The 21,546-nt window shown below is 40.3% G+C and overlaps 2 protein-coding genes across 2 annotated transcripts; both read left to right on the forward strand.

Moving 5' to 3' along the window:
• The first annotated feature begins 4,018 nt into the window (after positions 1-4,018).
• LOC137598784 (slit homolog 1 protein) lies at positions 4,019-13,736 on the forward strand. The gene is made up of 4 exons (XM_068319253.1): positions 4,019-4,116; positions 4,272-6,237; positions 10,472-10,616; positions 12,011-13,736. The coding sequence occupies exons 1-4, from the start codon at positions 4,098-4,100 to the stop codon at positions 13,721-13,723; spliced, it is 3,843 nt and encodes a 1,280-aa protein (XP_068175354.1). The 5' UTR covers positions 4,019-4,097; the 3' UTR covers positions 13,724-13,736.
• A 1,355-nt stretch (positions 13,737-15,091) lies between these two features.
• On the forward strand, positions 15,092-18,639 carry LOC137598746 (leucine-rich repeat-containing protein 15-like). Its single transcript, XM_068319192.1, has 2 exons — positions 15,092-15,167; positions 15,339-18,639. Exon 2 carries the CDS (start codon positions 15,350-15,352, stop codon positions 18,098-18,100), a length of 2,751 nt encoding a protein of 916 aa, XP_068175293.1. The 5' UTR covers positions 15,092-15,167; positions 15,339-15,349; the 3' UTR covers positions 18,101-18,639.
• The last annotated feature ends 2,907 nt before the right edge of the window (positions 18,640-21,546 follow it).

Consider the following 21,546-nt stretch of genomic DNA (forward strand, 5'->3'; position numbering starts at 1 on the left):
TGGGCACTCCGATACATGCCCAGGACTCGATTCTTTCTAGTTCTACGTTTGTAGTTGGATCATTGACCAAGTCCTTGAACTGTTGTGGACTGAAAAGCGGAATCAGGAGTGATGTATTAATGTTGTGATGGATTGACGGATGCTGGACACGAGACATCAACAGGCTCTTAAGTCAATTCTGACAAGTTGCAATGTAGCTCTTTTATGAGATCCTTATAAATTCTCTAGGTACCAACCTGCTTCTTTCTTACAAACTGCTGCTCTGACAGAGGAGTGAGATGTAATTTTCTAACTAAATAGACATCGACAACTTGTCAGGTGTTTGGTAGTTGGTTCGGCTATTGCGAAGTACTTTTACCTTCAGACCAGCATAGAGACCAAGACCGAGGAGACCATCACGGGCTATGGTGCACTTATAGTCTGAAGTAATTCACTTCCCCTTCCTTACCCAGACCAACACACTATTATTTAAAGAAGCAATTAATGTGAAAGAAAAATGCCAAGAACATCTGATGCTGGTGTCTCATAACCAATGGGCTGATTGATACCTTCCTCTCTTTGTTTGATTAGCTCATGTCAGAGTGATGTAGGGTTACTGGCCTTCGCCTGCGTCATATCACTGTATTTCACTGAGACACTCCATGGTCCATGTGAAAAGGTTGCCTATTGATGGAACACTGTGACAAGTTATTGATTTAGGAGACAGGGGGCTGACTGGCCCCTCCTCCTGGCCTTTGAAAGGATAAATATATTGATGGGGTGGACCGCAGACAGTGGAGCGCTCAACTTGCCTGAAGGAGGACTTCAAGTGCAGCGTGAGTTTTTGACCATACTGACTACTATGGATAAAGCAACAGTTGTGAACTACTGCTTGGGACTACTGGGGCTGTTGCTACTGCAGGGTGTGCTAGATGCAGAGGGGAGAAGCATATTTAGTCGAGGTGAGTATCCTGTCATCACCTTCATTCAAGGGAACTGCTGCAGGGGATGCAAACACTGCACCCCTGAAACGAGTGCTTTACTGTCAAATGTGCAACAGGTTAAGAGGCAAACTACAACATAATGTAGACGTGATTTACTTTTATGTTCCTCTTGCTTTTTCTGTTTAAAGTGCATTAAAGTACATTTTGCATTTGCTTTGTATAGGTAACAATGGTTTAATTCCAAGAGATGACATAGACCCCCAGAGCAAGATTCTAGCACTTTTGCTACAGAAGAGCTTAGTTCCTGTTGAAAAGGATGATCCTCTTGGTAAGGATGCAATAACATATTAAGATCACCCAAATGTATTTTTGTCATTGTGGTTAATTATTTTCCTATCTGCAGGTCTTGAACTGGCCCAAAAAATAACAAAATTAGAGGAGGTAAGCACATATTTTAAGATTCACCTTAAATTATCACCATGTGAATTAAATAAATAGGTGATTCTGTTAGCGTATAAATCAAATGTGGACATCATGTTTACTCAAAATGTGTATCAAAACTGTCACATTTCCTGAACAGAGGGTGTATTGACATTGAGCTGAAAGCTGCACGTCTCACTGTGCTTTGTCACTCTGCTCTCTGCTTGTACCTGTAGATGCAGATGCTCAGAGAGGACCTGGAGCTGGAACGGGAGATCACAGCCAATTTGGCAGAAAGCAAATCCATAAGTAGGAAGAGGGCTGAACGTAAGTCAGACAGGCATTTTTATTTACCATGCAAACTCATTCATTTATGCAATTATTCATATTTTTCTAAATCTCTATATATCTTTACCTCCTTTTGTCTTCAGCCTGTTTCTGGAAGTACTGTGTCTGATGAGGATGCAAGAAGAGAAGCAACACTGTGAAATCTTGCTGCAAAGTCCAACATAGCCTTAAGACTCAGAACACCAGTAATGTAGTCACATTGTATTTAATCCAGCAATACAGAGTTGTAGTCAAAGTTATCCATAAACACTTTTTGTCTGAAGGGGTCTCACCAGAGATCTAAGGACTGTGGTTTTTCCACCCATCTGTATATAATCAGCTACTAACTGGAAATACTTGAGGGTCAGATGACGAAATGTACTTGATTGACAAGGCGTCATTTTAACAGGGACTTTCTTTGTACATGTTGCCCTCTGGTGGTAGATTTGGGAACAGCAACAGTTTTGTTTTAGGAACATGACGCCCCATCGCATCTGTCACAACTGTACATTTTACAAAATAAATGTATTATTACACGATTCCGTACTTTTTGTTTGTGTTTTTAATGTAAACAGAAATTGCATGAACATGAAATGACTTGGTCCATGAACCACCTCCTTTTTAAAAGGTAAAAAAAAAGAGACTCAAAATCAATAAGCCATTAGTGGACAACATATCAATAATATTAAGACTTCCGCCTACCTTTAAGCTGTTGATTCAGTTATCAAATATTGATAAAATCGAAATAAGAATCTAAGTAAATGTGGTTCATTAAACTGTTACAGATGAATTCCTGAATCTGAGTCTAAATTGGTTGCGAACAGATCTGAATCAACGCTCTGTGACACACAAGGCTTCAGGGAAACCAGACAATATGTGAGTTAAGCTGCATTCACAGCAGCATCAAAGCAAATACCACCACCATAAGACATGGTGGTAAGAGGCACAATAGCTGGATCAGTGTTTGAAGAGTAAAGGTTCTTATTCACACAATTTAGATTTTATTCACTTTTGGATGTGAACTGGATCTGACATCATCGTGAACAGATCTCTGCCATAAAATAACATAATAATGAACAACAGAAAATGTCATTGTTATGGCAGTTTATTATCAAAATGAACAACATAGTAATACAAGTGTGGAAATTGTTGGAATTGTTTTCAGTAATGTGGTAACATGAGTCAGCTTTTTAGGGCAAGAAAACCAGTGCAGGATTTGACTGAAAGATTTTGCTATTCGTCTATAAAATGTTTGACTTCACATCTTTTATTTTTTCATTGTTTGCTGATAAATATTGGTATTATGATTTTCACTGAGAGTAAAGCCACATGAACTCCATCCCTACATGTATATGAGACACCTCTGTTGTCTCCTTCCACTTTTTGCAGGTCACAGGTATTGCTTGGGCCTATTCCAGCTGACTGGAATGGTCCACATTGGATTTGAATCAGCCACCCTCTGGTCTCCAAGTCAAGTACTTACAGACAACTACAACTGTTGACTTAATTTAATTTAATCTCTTAACCAATTCATTGCAATAAGCTGCCGGTTTTAATGGTATTATCACCTCAGACACAAAGCAGCCTCTGGCTTAAAGTGGGTCTTATCTGTTTCCGTTCAGTCGACAAACTGGAGCAAATGAAGACTGAGGTCGGACCATCCTGTTGAGATACGTCCACAGGAAATGAACCAGCAATTCTTTCTCTGTCACTCATACAGTTAATGTGGGCGCATTAGAACAGACTGAAGTATGTCAAAGAGAGTTCGTAATGCACAGCCAAATGACAGGTATATTAGTTGGTGAACATACATACACACACACACACACACACACATGCACACTGTGATCACGATTACAGTCAGTCTAAATTTAAATGTAATTCACGTAGGGTGGTACGGTGGCGCAGTGGGTAGCGCTGTATGGATCTTGCATGTTCTCCCCACGTCTGACAAAACACAGAAACCTCTCAAGTCAATATGTTTTTTTATGTCAATGAGTTGTTATTCAAATTGTAGGGATGTTCACAAATTTTTTCATTAAACCTCATAAATCTTATTTTATCTAGAGTAACTTTATATTTCGTTTTGTTGCTTGTCTCTTTAAAATCAAAGAGTACATAAGAAAGACAATGAGCATGTTGATGGATCATTAAAAGTGATCCATCAATATTTCTGCATAAATTACATCCCATTTTAATTGGCAATGATACTTGTTTAAAGAAAAAGACTGGGGACTAAGAGGTAAAAGTAACACACAGTGCTTTTTAAAGACAGTAGTAGAGCAGAAGTTAGAGGAAGGAAGATTTTTGGGCAGGCATTTTCCAACACAGCACAGGGTCACTTGAGAACTCCTTCATTTCAAGATCGACCTCAAGAGAAATAAGCAGCACAGAGGGAAGCATCACAGTCATCGTGTCAAACTGAGGATGGACCTTTACTGCAGAGGTTTGTACTTCATAAGGTGATAGTAGATTTAGTCATTTTACTGTCAAATCAGAGTAGATTAGTAGAAATATTGTTGATTTTATTTTAAATTATAGTGTCAGAATTTTGCTCTATGTCAATAATGGAATTCCACTGTATTAACTTCAACTGTGCAGGAATCTTGTGGATGATTCTCATCCTCTTCACGCTGGTGCATCGCACCTACAACACTGTCTGCCCCAGCAGCTGCCAGTGTCATTCGCAAGGTGCAGTAAGATGTATTGGCTACACCATCACAGACATACCAAAGGAGTTACCTGTCCACACATACCTACTACAACTTAATGACACAAGAATGAACATCATAAATGAGCAGAGTTTGGCAGACAAGGTCCTCCTGTTAAGATTCAGCCTGACTCACAGTCATCTACGTACCATCCATCCCAGCGCCTTCCGTGTCGCTCCACAGCTCAAGTCTGTCAAGCTTTCATCCAATGATCTCTCTACCCTTATCGCTTGGGTTTTCAGTCCACTGACCTTGCTGGAACAGCTGCATTTAGATGGGAACCAGTTGGAGGACATATCTCCCAACATGTTCAAAGGACTGGTTGAGCTGCTGGATCTGGATTTGAGCCAGAATAAACTGGGAAACCTCTCTTCAGATGTTTTTCAAGGATTGACCAAACTGCGCCTTCTGAACCTTGGCAGGAACTCCATAAAGCAGCTTCCATTGACCATCTTTCATTCCCTAAATGAACTTCAGAAACTCCTGATCTATAACAATGAGCTACAGGTGATAGAAGCTGGGATGTTTGACGGACTGGACAATCTTGAAGAACTGAAACTACACCAGAACCAGATAACCAGTCTCCCTCCAAAGGTGTTTTGGCCACTGTCTAACTTGAAGATTCTTACCCTGTCCTCTAATCGACTGAAGGCAATCCCAGAGAAGAGCTTCTATTACATGCCTAAGCTTAAAAAGCTTACTATTTACAATAACCCCTTATTATTGCTACCAGACCAGTTAATGGGTCACATGCCTGACATTACAGAATTTTATCTGTATTCCACTGATCTCACCACTGTTCCCGGAAATCTGTTTGCTAACATGTCTGGGCTCTTGAATCTTAACTTACATTTAAATAAACGCCTATCCGAGTTGCCTTCAGACCTCTTTTGCTGCCTTCCCAACCTTCACAAGCTTTCACTGAAATCCAACAGCCTTGTTTATCTACATCCGGAGCTGTTCTCCAAGCTAACCACACTGAGCATACTGCTTCTTAATGACAATAAGCTACAATGCCTGCCAGAAAACATCTATAGGGGCCTTAGAAAACTTTTGACAATGGATTTGAAGAATAACCACCTCAAGACTTTGCCAGGAGATATCTTCTTGTCGAATACCATCTTAAGGTCACTTAGTCTGAGTGGTAACCCTTGGGAATGTACCTGTAGCATCAGAGGAATTGCTAAATGGATCCGACATAACGAGCATGTGGTTTTTGACAGAGATAATGTGCGCTGTCGTAGTCCAGTCTACCAATTTGCACGTACCATCGGTTCTCTACCTGAAGAGGAGTTTGATTTCTGTGACGCTGAGGAGGTCAAAAGATATTTTCGCACAGGGAAGGAAAATAACTTCAATGAGCCTACAAAAGCATCCTTCAGAATCCAAACCAATGAAAAAACATCACCGGGTATCTCTGCAACCACACCAACTATAACATCAGCTACAACCAAAGGGGCATCCCAGCGGATCACCACCACAACAAACGACCCAGCTAGAGCTACAGTATCCATCTTAGATATGGAAACACAATCAGCATCTGTCCAAACTCCCACCACCAGCTTGCTCGATGAGGTTCACATTAGTAAGACTCCATTGGCGCGTTACATGCCACCTGTTTTCTATGACAAACTGGTGGTTGAACAGAGGCCAGAGTTTGTTCACTACAACCGCCACAACGGCTGGGTGTATGTGTGGTTTTTGCCGTCAAGTAAGGCCATGGCAGGATTCCTCATGTTTTGTCACATCCTTCTTGTTACCACAGGCTTTTTCCTCATTCTTGCCACCATTTATGGCATGTATCGCCTAAACAAGACCATGAATGGGCCTCAGAAGGCTTCTGTAAATAAAGCAGGGTAACAAACACAACCTGGTGCTCTGGATACCAAGATGAACTGTTTTTTTTCCAAAAGTCGCAGTAAAGGACATATTATACTTAAGCTTTCGATAGGATATTTAGACTTACAATATTGGATAAAAAATGATGAATGATTGCTAAGAATGTTCAACAGTATTTTATATTAACAAGTACAGTACTGTAAATAAGAGAATATATACTCAAATTGTGAATCTAATCTTGTGAGTCTGTAATTTTTACTAATAGACTACTTGCTTTTTCTTCTGAAATATCTAACTTTGTGTAGAGCTGCATCTGTTTCTGAATTCATCAGTTGTCAAACAGATGTAATTATTTACAACATTTCTCAGTTATTTCAATCATTTTTCTATCTGCTCTACAAAACATTTGCTAACTTCAGCTTCTCAGTTAAGAGGAATTGTTACATGTCTTTGTCTTGTGTAAAATAAAATCAGATATTTGTGTTTTGGGTTACTGGTCAAAGAACATAAAGCAAAAAAGTTGATATCTTTCGCTTTATATTTATCTCTACTTTTACATATTTCATAGACAAACAAATGATCCAAAGCATATTAAACATGAATGGTAACAATCAGTGTCATGTCAATTTTGGATTAAGCTGTGAACTTTTAAATAAATGTATACGATAAAACTGCATTCAAATCTCTAAGCTTGCTATGTCATATTGATGTGTAAACTGAAACGTTAAAACAAACAAACAAATAAATAAATACGATTTGGGTGGCACAGTCGCGCAGTGAGTAGTGCTGTCGCCGCACAGCAAGGCGGTTCCCAGTTCGAGTACCACTCTGTGTGGAGTTTGCATGTTCTCCCGGCGTCTGCGTGGTTCCAAGGCGCACTGGTGTCGCGCCTGGGGTGTACCCTGCCTCACGCCTACAGTCAGAAGGAATAGGCGACAGCAGAAGAAGCGGTATTGACAATGAATGAATGAATAAATACACTTTAAGTCACGTATTTTTACTAAGAAAAGATGAGTCAGCTTGCATGAGTCATGCTTTGTCTCCCTCCAATGGCGATAACTTCAAACTGCAAATGATGTAAAAACCTTAAATCATTTACTGTTTATATACTGTAATTCTGAATAAATTTAATCATACGTATCCCATGCAACTTTCTTTTTTGACCATGTTTTTCACAACATGGTTCCTTCTGTAGAAGGTCTGGAATAAAATGCCATTATACTAAGGAATGGTGGTGTTAATCCCACCTATTATCAGTAAATGAGATTACAGTATTATAGTACAGATTAAATGTGTCCATGTGATCAAGTGCAGTGGTTACCTTGTATTAAAAAAGAACCACATTTACACTCTGTTATTTGGAAAATGCCGCTTAGTTATTTATTGAAATGTGGTCAGTTGCTCATTAGTTACCAATTTATTTTAAAGAGACTTTACTATTAAGTTGTTTTTGGCAACTCAGTGCATTAATAAACCTGTACCAGAGCAACTGTTTTATTTGAGAGGAATGTTACATCTCTTATCTCACACTCCTACGTATATTTTATATCCTCCCTAAATGGAGAAAATGCGAAAAATAAAAATTCTTGATAGAAATCTTCCTAACTCTCTAACTGCCTTCCAAAACAGGAAACTCTGACTCAAGTCACCTCTCAGATTTCATGAGGTCAGGAAACAAAACAACCATTAAGATTAAGTATTCTCTTACAAAACAATGACTCTGTAGGTTTCCATTATGATGTAAAAAAAACTATGTGTGTGGCTTCTCTTTTGAAGTTATCATAATTACAGTATTTACATTGTGACATGCACAACAAAGCATAGAGAAGGGGCATTAAAAGGAAGGATCTTTAAATTTAATCTGAAAAGTTACTACAAATGTGTTTTTGTGATAACTCTGGAGGGAAGATTACATGTAACTTTCCTTTTAAATCACTTTTGTTGACAGAATCACAATGAACTATCTTGCTCTTATATCCCTAATATTGTTCTGTGGAGGTCAAACAGTAGAGAATACTCAAGAGAGTTTTCAAGGCTTTCAAACATTCTCAAAATGACTTTGGATGCCTTGAATTCCGCAAACTGATTGGACTTAAAAACAAGCAGAAAACAAAAGAAGATGAAATGTTGAACAGCACCCAAGTTCATTGCTATGGCAACGTGTGATTAAGCTTTTCCAGTAGGCTGAGCCCAAACAACAGTGGTGACACACACACACTCACACACACACACACACACACACACACACACACACACACACACACACACACACACACACACACACACACACACACACACACACACACACACACACACACACACACACACTTACTGGACAAGGGGGAGTTTGGGGAGAGGAAATCACTTTGCAGGGGTCATAGAGAAGATTAAACCAGGTTACAAAACAAGTGGAAAGTTTGACCAATCAATTCTTAAATATGTGACCTTTATTTCTGGACAATTACAGTAACTTATTTTAATCCTGTCAGGTGGGATTTTCTAGCATATTTGTAACTGTCGGCTGTAGGGTAGAAAAATAATTCTCTTCATGTCAGTCTAATATTTAACTTAAGCCAATCATTTGGCATCGTCATCAATGACAACACCTATGACAACATCATTATAATGTCTTTATTTTCCATCTCTGCCAATCACTATATGACGGAATCTGTGTCATACCTGTTTGAATTTCACACTATTGTCATTATGATCATCAGTATAGAATGTTGGTGTTGTAGCGACACAAGCAGAAAGTCCAAGTATCTGTGAAGTATGGAAACTAACATTTATATGTTCTGCTCCCCTCTGCTCCTACTCAGTCAGCTGAGCACAGGGGAAATAAGACATCACTAGTCTTTAATTCGTAGGTTAACACCTTCCCAGGTGTCATACTATCCCACGGGTAATTTTCAGGTAAACTAATGTAACATCTCTTCTTAGCCTGATACACACGACACAACTAACTTTTATCTTTCATGAGTCAACCATCCTGTCACAGAAGGCCAAATTTACCACAACATCATGGCTCAATGTGGATATGCGGTGCTGGAATTATCAGAGAAATTGTTCTGAAACTACTGTATTGATATCATAGTGTAGATAGATTATTTCTTCTTTCTTTCATGCAGCTTAATGATGCAAAAATTCTATAATGATTTTTATCAGCTGAAGTGAATCTGTGATAAAACACTGGTACAACCGGCAGCAGTTAGGACTCTCTCTCTTTTTTGTGTTTTCAGTATCTTTACAGTAACTTTACAATAACTTCACACAAAAAAAAAAACACATTTCAGGCCAGCAACGACATTCTATGCATCAACCACACCCTCACTATCTCTTTACTGTGGTGAGGAGGGAGTTTTTCCTTTTGCAAAATCAGATGGTTTTACTAACGGCTACACAGGAATGTTTAAAAGTGCAGAAGTATTCCCTGCTCAGCCATTTATCACTGATTTGGAATAAACACTGCCAGTTAGTTAGAATCAAATCTAAATAACATTTTCTATACAGTATTACAGTTTCACTTGGGTTACAATTCACATAAGCCTATTTGTAGTTCTCTGAATGTAAAGTCTTACATTCCCACAGACTATGCATGGAAATATTTTGTTACGGAACAGAAAGTCTGTTCACATACTAAAACAATACTGAATACTACTACTACTACTACTACTGCGTGTGAGTTCAATGTACAACAACAACAACAGAAAAATTGCTATTTCTGCAACAGGAGAGGATAGGTTGCATGTCTGCCAACTGCATAAGCCAGAAGTTTACATGCATACCAAGGATGCCACTGGATGGTCAACAGATACCAAAATGTGCACACCCAAAGAAACATAAATGTAGAACAACATCACAAATAAAAACTGGACTTTCGTTGTCTCTCATCAAACAAACTCTCACCACCCACGATTGTTTTCCTGGATCCAAAAGAGGAAAACACAGGACATGGAGAATATATGCATAGATGAAGCAGAAACGCTGCTGACACAAACGATTACATGCATTCAAGCAAACTCCGACATTCCTGTAAACTCAAATTACTAGAGGGTGGGGCTTCAACTTGTTTAATCCCCCATCACATTTAGCAGGGGAAAAAAACAACAAGGGTGAGTGTGAGAAAGGAACAAAAGGGAGAGGACAGGATGCCGAGCAGTTCTACTGAACGCTTACATCCAACAGAATCCATTGGCTCACGGCAAAAAAACGGAACCCAACACAAAAAAGATTGATCAGGTCATGATTAAGAACAGGAAAATGTGATGAAGTAGTAGTTTGGATTATGCTGGAAACTTTCATCACAGGAAATTGCAAAACTGAGGAAGTAGGGAGGACGTATATAAAGACAACCACACCAACTTTCTGTTCACTCAATCATCAGCCCCTACGAGAGGTAAGTTCTGCAAAAGGGTTGACAGCTGATTAAATTTGTAACATGCTTGTTGAGGTTAAAATTTATTTTGAACCAACATGTGTATTGTGTAAAATACCGAAATGCTAACATGCTTTGGAAATTCCACTCAGTTTAGTCAAAAAGTGTGGTTTAATTGGAATAGTCTGAGCCTGAGTGGTTTTTAATCCTGATGGCTTGACAGCTGGTCTACAGAAGCACAGTTTCCAACTTTGCCAGTTTAATCTTTTTCTTACAAAATACAGATCCCTCTGTAAAAAACTAAAAGTATTGTTGTTGTTGAATGTTGAGTGGGAAATGCCTCAGTAATTAACAGTTTGACAAAGCTGACAGCAAACAGTGGTTTTGGTTGGACTAGAAAGTTACGTGATGTGTCACAGAGGGAAGAGCTGTCAAGACGAGCATTATTTAATCTGTACTGCGGGCTGTTCATTCTCAGGGATGTCCAATCAAAAGCAGTGATTCAGTTTCAACATCTTTAAAGCAAGTGGACCAGACACATTACTTAATTGTAATGTCCTGTGGGTTTCTACTGGTAATCAGAACATCTCTGACTTATATGTGTGTGAACTTTGGCCCTTCACTTCAAAACGAAAGTAAAAGGGAAGTAGATTTAACTCTAACCAATATGAAGGATATCATTGTACATAATTGTACATAATTTTAGTGTAACAAAATAAGTGTGGTTAGTCTGAGTTCATGTTGAGGGACCTTTAAATATCTGGAGAAACTTTGTCTATGGAGACACCTTTGAAGATTCGAGATTTATTTAAAAACACAAACATTGTGTAGCAAACTTCTGGAGTATGAGTTCAAAAACTTACAGCTAAATGTATAGAAATATTTTGTTACAAATATCCTCCAAATCGAAATTTTACATATAGTATATATACATACTGTATATGTGTGTATACTATATACATACATACATACATACATACATATATATATATATATATACATACATACATATATATATATACACACACACACACACACGCACACACACACACACACACTCACACGCACACGCACACACACACACACACACACACACACACACACACACACACACACACACACACACACACATACACACAGTATAGATAGATAGATAGACAGACAGACAGACAGAAAAATCTATTTTTATTTTATTTTCTATTTCTTTTAGTTCTTGAACATGGGCCTCTAGAGTCAACTGAGTCCCAGTAGTTCCACTGCATAGTAGAATAATTCTTATATGTAAAAACCGGAGGGTCACATAGTTCATAACAACAATTAAATGTTCACAGAGCCCTGATTCATCAGTCTCAGTCTGATGGAAGATTGGTGACCCACATTTATTGTAACACAGCTGTTTCTTCTGTTCTAGGAAGATAATGGATCTGTTTATGACTCTTCATGTAGTCCTGCTTCTGTGTGCTCTCAACGTTGTGGTTTGGACATGTCCAGAGGGATGCAAGTGTCAAGCAAACAAAATCCTCTGCACTGGCTCTTCAGAGTTCCCTGTAGCAGTGCCCTCATCTACCACTGAACTCTACTTGTTCAACTGCAGTATTGATGTTATAAAACCAGAGAACGTGGATGCTTTCTCAAACACCCTCAGAATTTTTATGATTAGAAACTCACCTTTAAGGGCAGTGGCCCTAGGCACATTTGATTCCACTGCCAACTTAGATAATTTATTGTTTACTGACACTGAATTGCGGGATCTTCCTTTGCCCATATTTGAAAATCTTAAGAAGCTTAGGTCTCTGAATCTAAGAAATAACTTACTCTCGGTACTCAAGTCTAAATGGTTTTCCCATTTGACAGTGCTGGAATCACTTGACCTCAGTAGGAACCTTTTCATTAATGTACCTGAGGAAACTTTTCACCCTCTTGCTGAACTGAAGTTCCTTTCCCTTTCAGGCAATAATATCAGTCAACTGCCTAAAGAAACCTTCAAGGGTCTCTCTAACATGACGACCTTACGGCTCAACTTAAACTCACTACAGGAACTCCCCACAGGTATTTTTGATGACCTTATAAAGCTGGAGGAGGTATCCCTACATGACAATCAAATCACTCATCTACCCAATGACTTGTTCTCCAAGAACGTCCTACTCCGGAAGCTGTTCCTCTCACACAACAGGCTTAAATCTCTTCCACAAGGTATTTTCTTAAACCTGCCTCTCCTCTCCCAGATCTCCTTGTATGAAAACCAGCTGGAGAGTTTGGGACCAGGAGTGTTTGGACCCATGAACCTGCGGGAGTTATGGCTATATGACAACAAGCTGAGTCGCGTGGAGGATGACACATTTAAGAATTTGACTGAGTTGCATCTCCTGGTACTCAGTCGGAATTTGATCAGTCATGTATCCACAAGGGCCTTTAGTGGGTTGGACAAACTGTTCGAGGTTTCACTTCACACAAATCTGCTCACTACTTTACAAGCTGGGACTTTCCAAGGTCTACCTAATCTGTTCCACATCTCCTTAGAGAACAACTTCATCAATGTGATCCCATTGGGGTTTCTCCAAGGTGTAAACGATCTGGGACAGCTAGACCTGAGAAATAATTCTTTTCCCAACCTGCCACTGGACAGTCTAAATGCTCTAAATGTAGTACAGGAAGTACGCCTGGAGCAGAACCCCTGGAGATGTGACAAGGACATTCTTCCACTTAGAGACTGGTTGATACAGAACCCTACCAAAGCTAACGTAACTGCTATGGTCTGTGAAACACCTTCAAGTTTGAATGGTGGGATGATCACCATGCTGACAGACCTAGTCTTAATGCCTCTCAGTTCTACTTTGGAGCCTGTGTTGGACTCAACAGAGAAGAGGAAACCCAATACCCCTCCAGTCAGACTAAGCACATCTTTACCAGCTGCGAAGACCACCCCTACTTCAGAGCATGAGGGGGTCACCAGTGGTGATGAAAGGGACAAGGAAACTGTTCATAATGATACTTCAGTCATCCTCATTGTTATTGCGGTAGTGTCCACTGTCATCATCACCGCTATCATTATCAGCTGTGTGTGCTGGAGGAGGAACAAGAGAGGCAGGGCAGATATAGGCAGTAGAACTAAGAACTTTGTTCTGTAATATAGACCACCTACTGTAAATCCCATCAACACAGAAATATAAAAACCAGCTTCAGTCATATGTAGCAGATATCAGTTGAATTTATTGTCTGTAAATCTACTGCCGAAATTTAGCAGCCAGTGATGTATTACAGTAAGGTATTACATCGTGTGTAATACCTTACTGTCTTGCAGAAATTCCAGGACATTAGATGTACTTCATTTAGCCCACACTCGGAAATTTCAAAATAAAGTACATCTTATGTCCGGGAATTTCTGCAAGACGGTAAGGTAGTATGCACAATGTCTGTTGTCTTTTCACTGCACAAGTAAAAGAATGCTAGCTGCTAGATTTAAGCAGTAGATTTACAGCTAATACATTCAGCTGATATCTGCTATATATGACTGAAGCTGTTTTGTATGTGTTGAGGACATTTTGATTAATGTAATTTCTGGTGCATTGATTCAATGTTTGAAGAGGGAAAAACATGCTTTGTCAAATACTTTCCACTTTTCATCATTAGTAATGCAGTTTGATAATGAGCATTTATAATAACTACATTTAGGAGACATTTTTAATCCTTTCATACTGGCTGCGATGTATCTTCGTTTACAATGCAAAATGTGACTATACAGTGAATAAAATCACTATTTGTAGTGGAAGCAATCATATATTGTGATAATTAACTACGCCAAGAAGGAGTTAGTTTGGTTTATTTGTCTATTTGTTTATCTGACTGGATTCTACAGCACTACTGAAAATAAAGTTTGTAAAACTGAACACTGAAATTAATAGATTATTTTGAATCTATCAGATTGTGTAGCATCCAAAAGAACATCAGAAGACCAGACTGAGTAGTTTTATAGAGGTCCTGTTGATGAGGATGAAGGAGAAAATCATTTATAGGGCAAACAACTGATGTTGAAGCACTATGTCCTCTTTTGTGTGTCTGTGGCAAAGTGTTCTTGTTTGCTAAAACATATTGGTAATAACTTCAGTTACGCATATCTACCCCATTATGTCTATAACATGTCTATGTTGATGAAATAAGCAAGTCACAAATCTACATATTATTGTTTCCTGACAACAAGTGAAATAAACAGGACATAATCAACAAACCAAAGTTTGATACGTGAAATTTAGATATACTTTTTGAAGACTTTTTCAATTGTTCCTGATTTTCGTTATGTAGGAAGAGATGCATGAACAAATTGCTCACATGCACGCACGAATGCACGCGCGCGCACACACACACACACACACACACACACACACACACACACACACACACACACACACACACACACACACCTTGGTCTTATCTCAAGCTGCAGACGTGTATTACACGCCACACCTCTCATGGGCTTGCTGGCCAGTTGCAATATCTAATGTAATTGATGACACTGAGCTTATTTGTGCCTCCGCTCCTTGGAGTGAACTGTTTCATCATAAAAAAGGAAACAAGGTAGGCCAATATCAATTTACATGTAATTAAAATCATTGGAGTACTTTTTTTTTAAACATATGGAATGTGTATTTATTTTTTCCTTCCAAAAAGGTCATGTGTAATGTTTCCTTTTTCGCACACACAAACAAAATGTAATCTACTCAATTTACACATTTTCTTCTTTTGTAGTGAAAAAAATCATGTCAAGAGGAAAAGTTATTGTCCTATTTCTGGTTTTACCATTTCAATTTTCATGTTATGAAAACAAACAATGTGCCGAAGAGACAGATTGCCCCCAAGATGTGTTTGGTTCTTCCACGACAGAAATTCCACGAGTCCTGAGACAAGGTGTCACAGAGGTTTTCTTTCTGGACAGCCAGATTCACACAATCCCGAAAGCAGCCTTTGTTGAGAATCCCCAGCTTCAAACAGTGGAATTCATGAACACTAATACGACATCTATTGAACCGGGAGCTTTTGAAGGTTTGGTAGCTCTCAAGCATATTGAGATCTCCAGAACACCATTGACGTCAATCCCTGTGGGTGTATTTACAGACCTCAACAACCTGGAGAAGATTATACTGAAGTCTAACAAGCTCCGCAGTCTTGAAAAAGGCTTGTTTAAGAGTTTGAAAAATGTGAAGGAACTCCAGTTGCATGGGAATGAGATTGATTCTATTGAAGACGGGACCTTTGATGATGTTGAAAACCTTAATGTCCTTCATTTAGCTAAAAACAATATCTCCGCTGTGTCTGCTGAGTTGTTCTCAAGCCTAAACAAGCTACAGACTCTACGCCTGTATGAGAATCAGCTGACCACCATCACTGGAGACATTTTTCAGAATTTGCCGAACTTGAAGGAAATTGGATTGCAAGGAAACAAAATCAAAGAATTGCCTCCAGATGTATTTCCACATAAAGATAAACTCATTAAACTATTTTTGGATAGTAATCTGCTGACTGGTTTACCTCCAGATTTTTTTGTTGGTTTCCCTCAGCTTAAATCACTGACTCTAAAGAAGAATAGACTGACCCAGCTACCACCAGTGCTTTTTGGAGACATGAAACTGACTGAGTTGAGTCTAAGTCATAACAATTTGAGCGCTCTTCCTCAAGGAATATTCAGTCCTCTAAAGAAACTAAAGAAGTTGGATCTGTCCAACAATCCATTTGTCACACTGCACACTGAGTTTTTTGAAGGCCTTGATAACCTCATAGGGTTAAATTTACTGGACTGCAAGATAAATTTTCTGGAAGCAAATGTCTTTGAAAATCTACAATCATTGACCACACTCAAGCTAGCTCACAATGACCTCCAGACACTTCCTGGGGATATTTTTGAACCTCTGTCAAAACTCCAAAAACTTTACCTCAATGACAATCCTTGGCTCTGTGACTGCAACTTGATAAATCTCCATCTTTGGATGAAGGCAAACTCTGCCAAACTTGTGTTTCCTGTTCTCTGTGAAGATCCAGAAGGTCTAAAAGGAAGGGAAATCCAATCATTAACAGAAGATCAGCTCATTTGCCCCACGCTTCCCACCACAACCACAACACTCCTAACAACCACTGCACAACCCACAACAACCACAATTCTTACAACACTTCTCACAACTATCACTCCCATCACTACACCTCCCACAACCACTACACTTTCCGTAACCACTACAACACCTCCCACAACCACTACAGCACCTCCCCCAACCACTGCACCTCCCACAACCACTACAACACCTCTCACAACCAGTGCACCTCCCACAACCACCACAACACCTCCCACAACCACTACAACACCTCCCACAACCACTGCACCTCCCACAACCACTACAACACCTCCCACAACCACTGCACCTCCCACAACCACTGCAACACCTCCCACAACCACTACAACACCTCCCATAACCACTGCTCCTCCCACAACCACTGCTCCTCCCACAACCACAACACCTCCCACAACAACCACAGAACCTCCCACAACAACCACAACACCTCCCACAACAACCACAACACCTTCCACAACAACCATAAAACCCTCCACAACACCTCCCATAACCACTACACCTCTCACAACAACCACAACACTTCCCACAACTACTGGACCCACCACTACCCCCCCTACAACCAGCATATCTACCACTACACCTCCTACAACCACCACACCCATCACTACACCACTCATGACCACTACACTTACCACTACACCTCGTACAACCACTACACCTCCCACTACCACTGAATGTCTCGCAACGACCACACCCATCACTACACCTTCTACAACCACTGCACTCACCACCATACCCCCAACAACCACCATATCTACCACTACACCTCCTACAACCACCACACCCATCACTACATCTCTCACGACCACTACACTTACCACTACACCTCCCACTACCACTGAATGTCTCATAACGACCACACCCACCACTACACCTCCTACAACTACCACCCCTACACCTACACTGCCAACCACAGGTCAAACTAACACCTTTTTTCCTACCACTACACCAACAACCACTTTGACAACTACAGCAGTCATACCTACGACTATAAATGTGCCCACAACAAATGTCCTTACCTCTTCTGCAGCAACAACTGTGTCCATGTCAACAACTACAGCCATAACCACTACCCTCAGCACTTTTCAACCACCTACTACCCAAACAACACCTCCCTCACAAACAACTCCACTGATCTTCACTTGTCCGATGGAGCAAGTCACTATCGAGTCATCATCTTCCTTTACCTATCAGCACAGAAACAAAGTCCAACACTGCAAAATGCAGGTCATGATCTACTCAGCACTGCTGGTGGTGGAGATCATATGCACACTGGTACTGGCTAAGTTCACGTTGTCTCTTTACAGTCTGCTGCAGCAAAGTAAAAATGTGGATCACAGGATCAGACTCATCTCCTACAGGAGGGATGTCAACCTAAGGCCTCATTGAGAGACAGTGACTCTACAGCACTACAACATCCACATGTTTGACACAATTGAAGATGAGTTCGTTGACAGATTAACAATCAGAAGATCTGCCAAAGCATTCTTCATTAAGTCACTAAAACCTTACCTTTTTTATCTACTAATATGTAAGATTCCAAGCAGCTTTAACAATTGATTTTGCAATGATAATTTGTGAAGTGACAGTACTAAAAAGTTAAAACATTAAAAAGAAACCTGCAAAGACTTATTGACTGAATCTGCTCTCTGATGATTGTTAGTTCATCGTTGGCTGTCTGACAAGAATCTAAACACAGTAAGAAAATGTCAATTGTAAATTTTAATGGAGCTATATGGGAATCCTATTCTTCAACCATTATTAGATTCTTTGGCTAGCTGGAGGGAATGGGAACAGCATTGAAATACTGCACACCTTCTTATGGAAATGGTATTCCCTGATGGCAGTGATCTCTCCCTGAACGATGGATATTTATGGGATAGTGGCCTCCAGGGGACGCTTTTATGAATAAATATTTTTTTTCATGACTTCGTTGTGTACGTCTCCCTTTTTTGCCTCCAAAAAATGTCCATGCATTCTGGTTTGTGACACTATCGACATTTGATTGAAATATGTTTCTCTCCATGGCATCATAGCAGAATGAACAAACTTTGTTACTTGAGCACTAGTTCAATATTATAAAACTAGCTTTTGTATTAAAATATGGTGCTGAATTTTTCTCTAAAGGTCAGTCAAAACACACAAATCAGTCAAGATGTAGAGTGTGAAACATGAAGCAGGGATTGTTTCACAGGGTTTTCTGGATGATATCTTAAGGCTAAAAGCATTAAATAAATTTGCCATTGGGAACAGTTTAGGAACGCAACAGCAGGCCAGATTAATTAACCCAGTTTGTGTGTCGTTTGTCTGTTAATGTGAACAATAACAAAATTTAAAAGTAATATTATGCTTGTTGTGCTGCACTTTTGGACAGAGTTACATATACACATAAAAATCAGAAAGAAACTCCAAAATAATAAAAATGCCTTGATTTATTCATCCTGGTCATGTGGACATTTCAGCAAAAATCCGTCATCATTGAGGCAGTGGGAGTGTCGGTAAGGTTTTGAACATAAGTAGGTAATGTATGATTCACTTCTTCAATTTTCTTTAATTTTTTTCAGAAACAACTACAGGTAGTCCTCAATATATGAACATCCGACTTACAAACATTTGTAACCAGATATGGCGGCAACTCTTTCAGTTGCAATCAAAGCTGAGCAGCGTAACATTAACATTCCATAGATTAAGATTTCACATCCTGTCAAAATAACTCAGCAATGTAGGACTAAGTGAACAGTTTTCTCTATTGTTGGACTTCCTGTAGCTTTCCTGTCGACACTTCATCTGGAGCATTTCGTCCTTCTTTTATCCACATCTTCGGGAACTTCTGAGCAGGGAAAGAACGCACAATATATTTATGTGCATGGGGATGTTCACAAAGAGTGCAAACAGTTCAGGTTAGATTGAAAGCTAGAGCCAGCAATGTAGACAATAGAATACCTGAAAAAAAAAATCTGTCACAACCTATCTGTTATTTCATGTCTTTTTAAATTATTGTAGGAGCTAATTGATGTATAAACCAATGTTGGCCGGATTAGGTTTCTGCATTAACTACTGAACCATAAACGCTGAGTGTTTTGCAATAAGATGTTAACCAATGGTCGAGCTAGCCAAGAAACTCAATGAAAATTAAATAGTAATAAAGCATAAAGTGACATTTGGACTTGGATTACAATGAAGTGCAGCAGCATGTCATTATAAGTGTGGTGAAATGCGTTAGTGGCTTAAAGCTTGAGTTAAACTCTATACCCATCCATCCATCATCAACCGCTTATCCGGGGCCGGGTTGCGGGGGCAACAGTCTAAGCAGGGATGCCCATACTTTCCTCTCCCCAGACACCATCTCCAGCTCCTCCGGGGGGAGCCCGAGGCGTTCCCAGGCCAGCCGAGAGACATAGTCCCTCCAGCGTATCCTAGGTCTTCCTCTAGGACATGCCCGGACGCCTCCCCAGGGAGGCGTCCAGGAGGCATCCGGAACAGATGCCCGAGCCACCTCAGCTGGCTCCGCTCGAGGCGAAGGAGCAGCGGCTCTACTCCGAGCTCCTCCCTGGTGACTGAGCTCCTCACCCTATCTTTAAGGGTGCACCTAGTCACTCTATGGAGGAAAGTCATTTCAGCCGCTTGTATCCGGGATCTTGTCCTTTCGGTCATGACCCAAAGCTCATGACCATAGGTGAGACTAGGAACGTAGATTGACCAGTAAATCGAGAGCTTCGTCTTACGACTCAGCTCCTTCTTCACCACAACGGACCTATACACCTAACTGCATCACTGAAGCTGCACTAATCCGTCTGTCAATCTCACGTTCCATCCTTCCCTCACTCGTGAACAAGACCCCAAGATACTTAAAGTCCTCCACTTGGGGCAAGGACTCTCCACCAACATGAAGAGGGCACACCACCCTTTTCTGGTCGAAAACCATGCCCTCAGATTTAGAGGTGCTGATCCTTATCCGACTCGCGTCACACTCGGCTGCAAACCGTCCCAGTGCACGTTGAAGGTCCAGGTTTGATGAGGCCAAAAGAACAACATCGTCTGAAAAAGCAGAGATGAAATCCTTTGGTCCCCAAACCGGAATCCCTCCGGACCCTGGCTGCGCCAAGAAATTCTGTCCATAAAGATTATGAACAGAACCGGTGATAGAGGGCAGCCCTGCCCTCTTACTTCCGGTGTCCACCACCGAGTTCAAGGGTTACCGCCGCATCAGGTACCAAAGATCTTGCGACCACAGCTCCGAGCAGCTGCTTCGACAATGGAGGCGTAGAACATGGTCCACTCTGACTCAATGTCCCCAGCCTCCTGCGGTATCTGGGAGAAGGTCTCCCGGAGGTGAGAGTTGAAGTCCTCACTGACAAAGGGTTCTGCCAGACGTTCCCAGCAGACTGTCAAAACACGTTTGGGTAAAGCCTCACCTGCCATCAAGAAAGAAAAAATTGAAAAAAATAAATTAAATGGTTATATTTATCCAGTATTTAGCTGTGCTGGCATGTAGTTCAGTGAGACCGTAATGCTATCTCTCTATAAGTTGCTATTAAAATGTTTAAGCAGGTGTGCTTTATTAACTAAATTTCCATAATTTAGCTAATGTATATAATGTACAGTGTTTTTTTTGTCAACAACGGCACGTGTGTAACGTCTTTTATAGAGTTGAGCGGTCCTGAAACCGCTTGGAAAAGGCATGAAGTGAGACACATACTATAGTTCCCCAGCCTCATGGTAGGGTGCGCTGGTGATCCCAGGGATTCGGCCGAGGGATCTTCTTCCTCAGCCGCAGAAGAAGTGAGAGTAAACTACAATCTGTCAGCAAGTCAAGTGTAGCCATTCATTTGTTT

Source organism: Antennarius striatus, chromosome 7 (genome assembly GCF_040054535.1).
Source record: "Antennarius striatus isolate MH-2024 chromosome 7, ASM4005453v1, whole genome shotgun sequence".
Classification (NCBI taxonomy): Eukaryota; Metazoa; Chordata; class Actinopteri; order Lophiiformes; family Antennariidae; genus Antennarius; species Antennarius striatus.

Excerpts from the sequence above, each read along its gene's own strand:
- LOC137598784 (XM_068319253.1), top strand. Across the intron at positions 6,238-10,471 it reads GCTTCTGTAAATAAAGCAGG|AACAGGAAAATGTGATGAAG; the intron begins GTAACAAACACA and ends GTCATGATTAAG. Across the intron at positions 10,617-12,010 it reads ATCATCAGCCCCTACGAGAG|ATAATGGATCTGTTTATGAC; the intron begins GTAAGTTCTGCA and ends TGTTCTAGGAAG.
- LOC137598746 (XM_068319192.1), top strand. The coding sequence starts at position 15,350 with ATGTCAAGAGGAAAAGTTATTGTCCTATTTCTGGTTTTACCATTTCAA.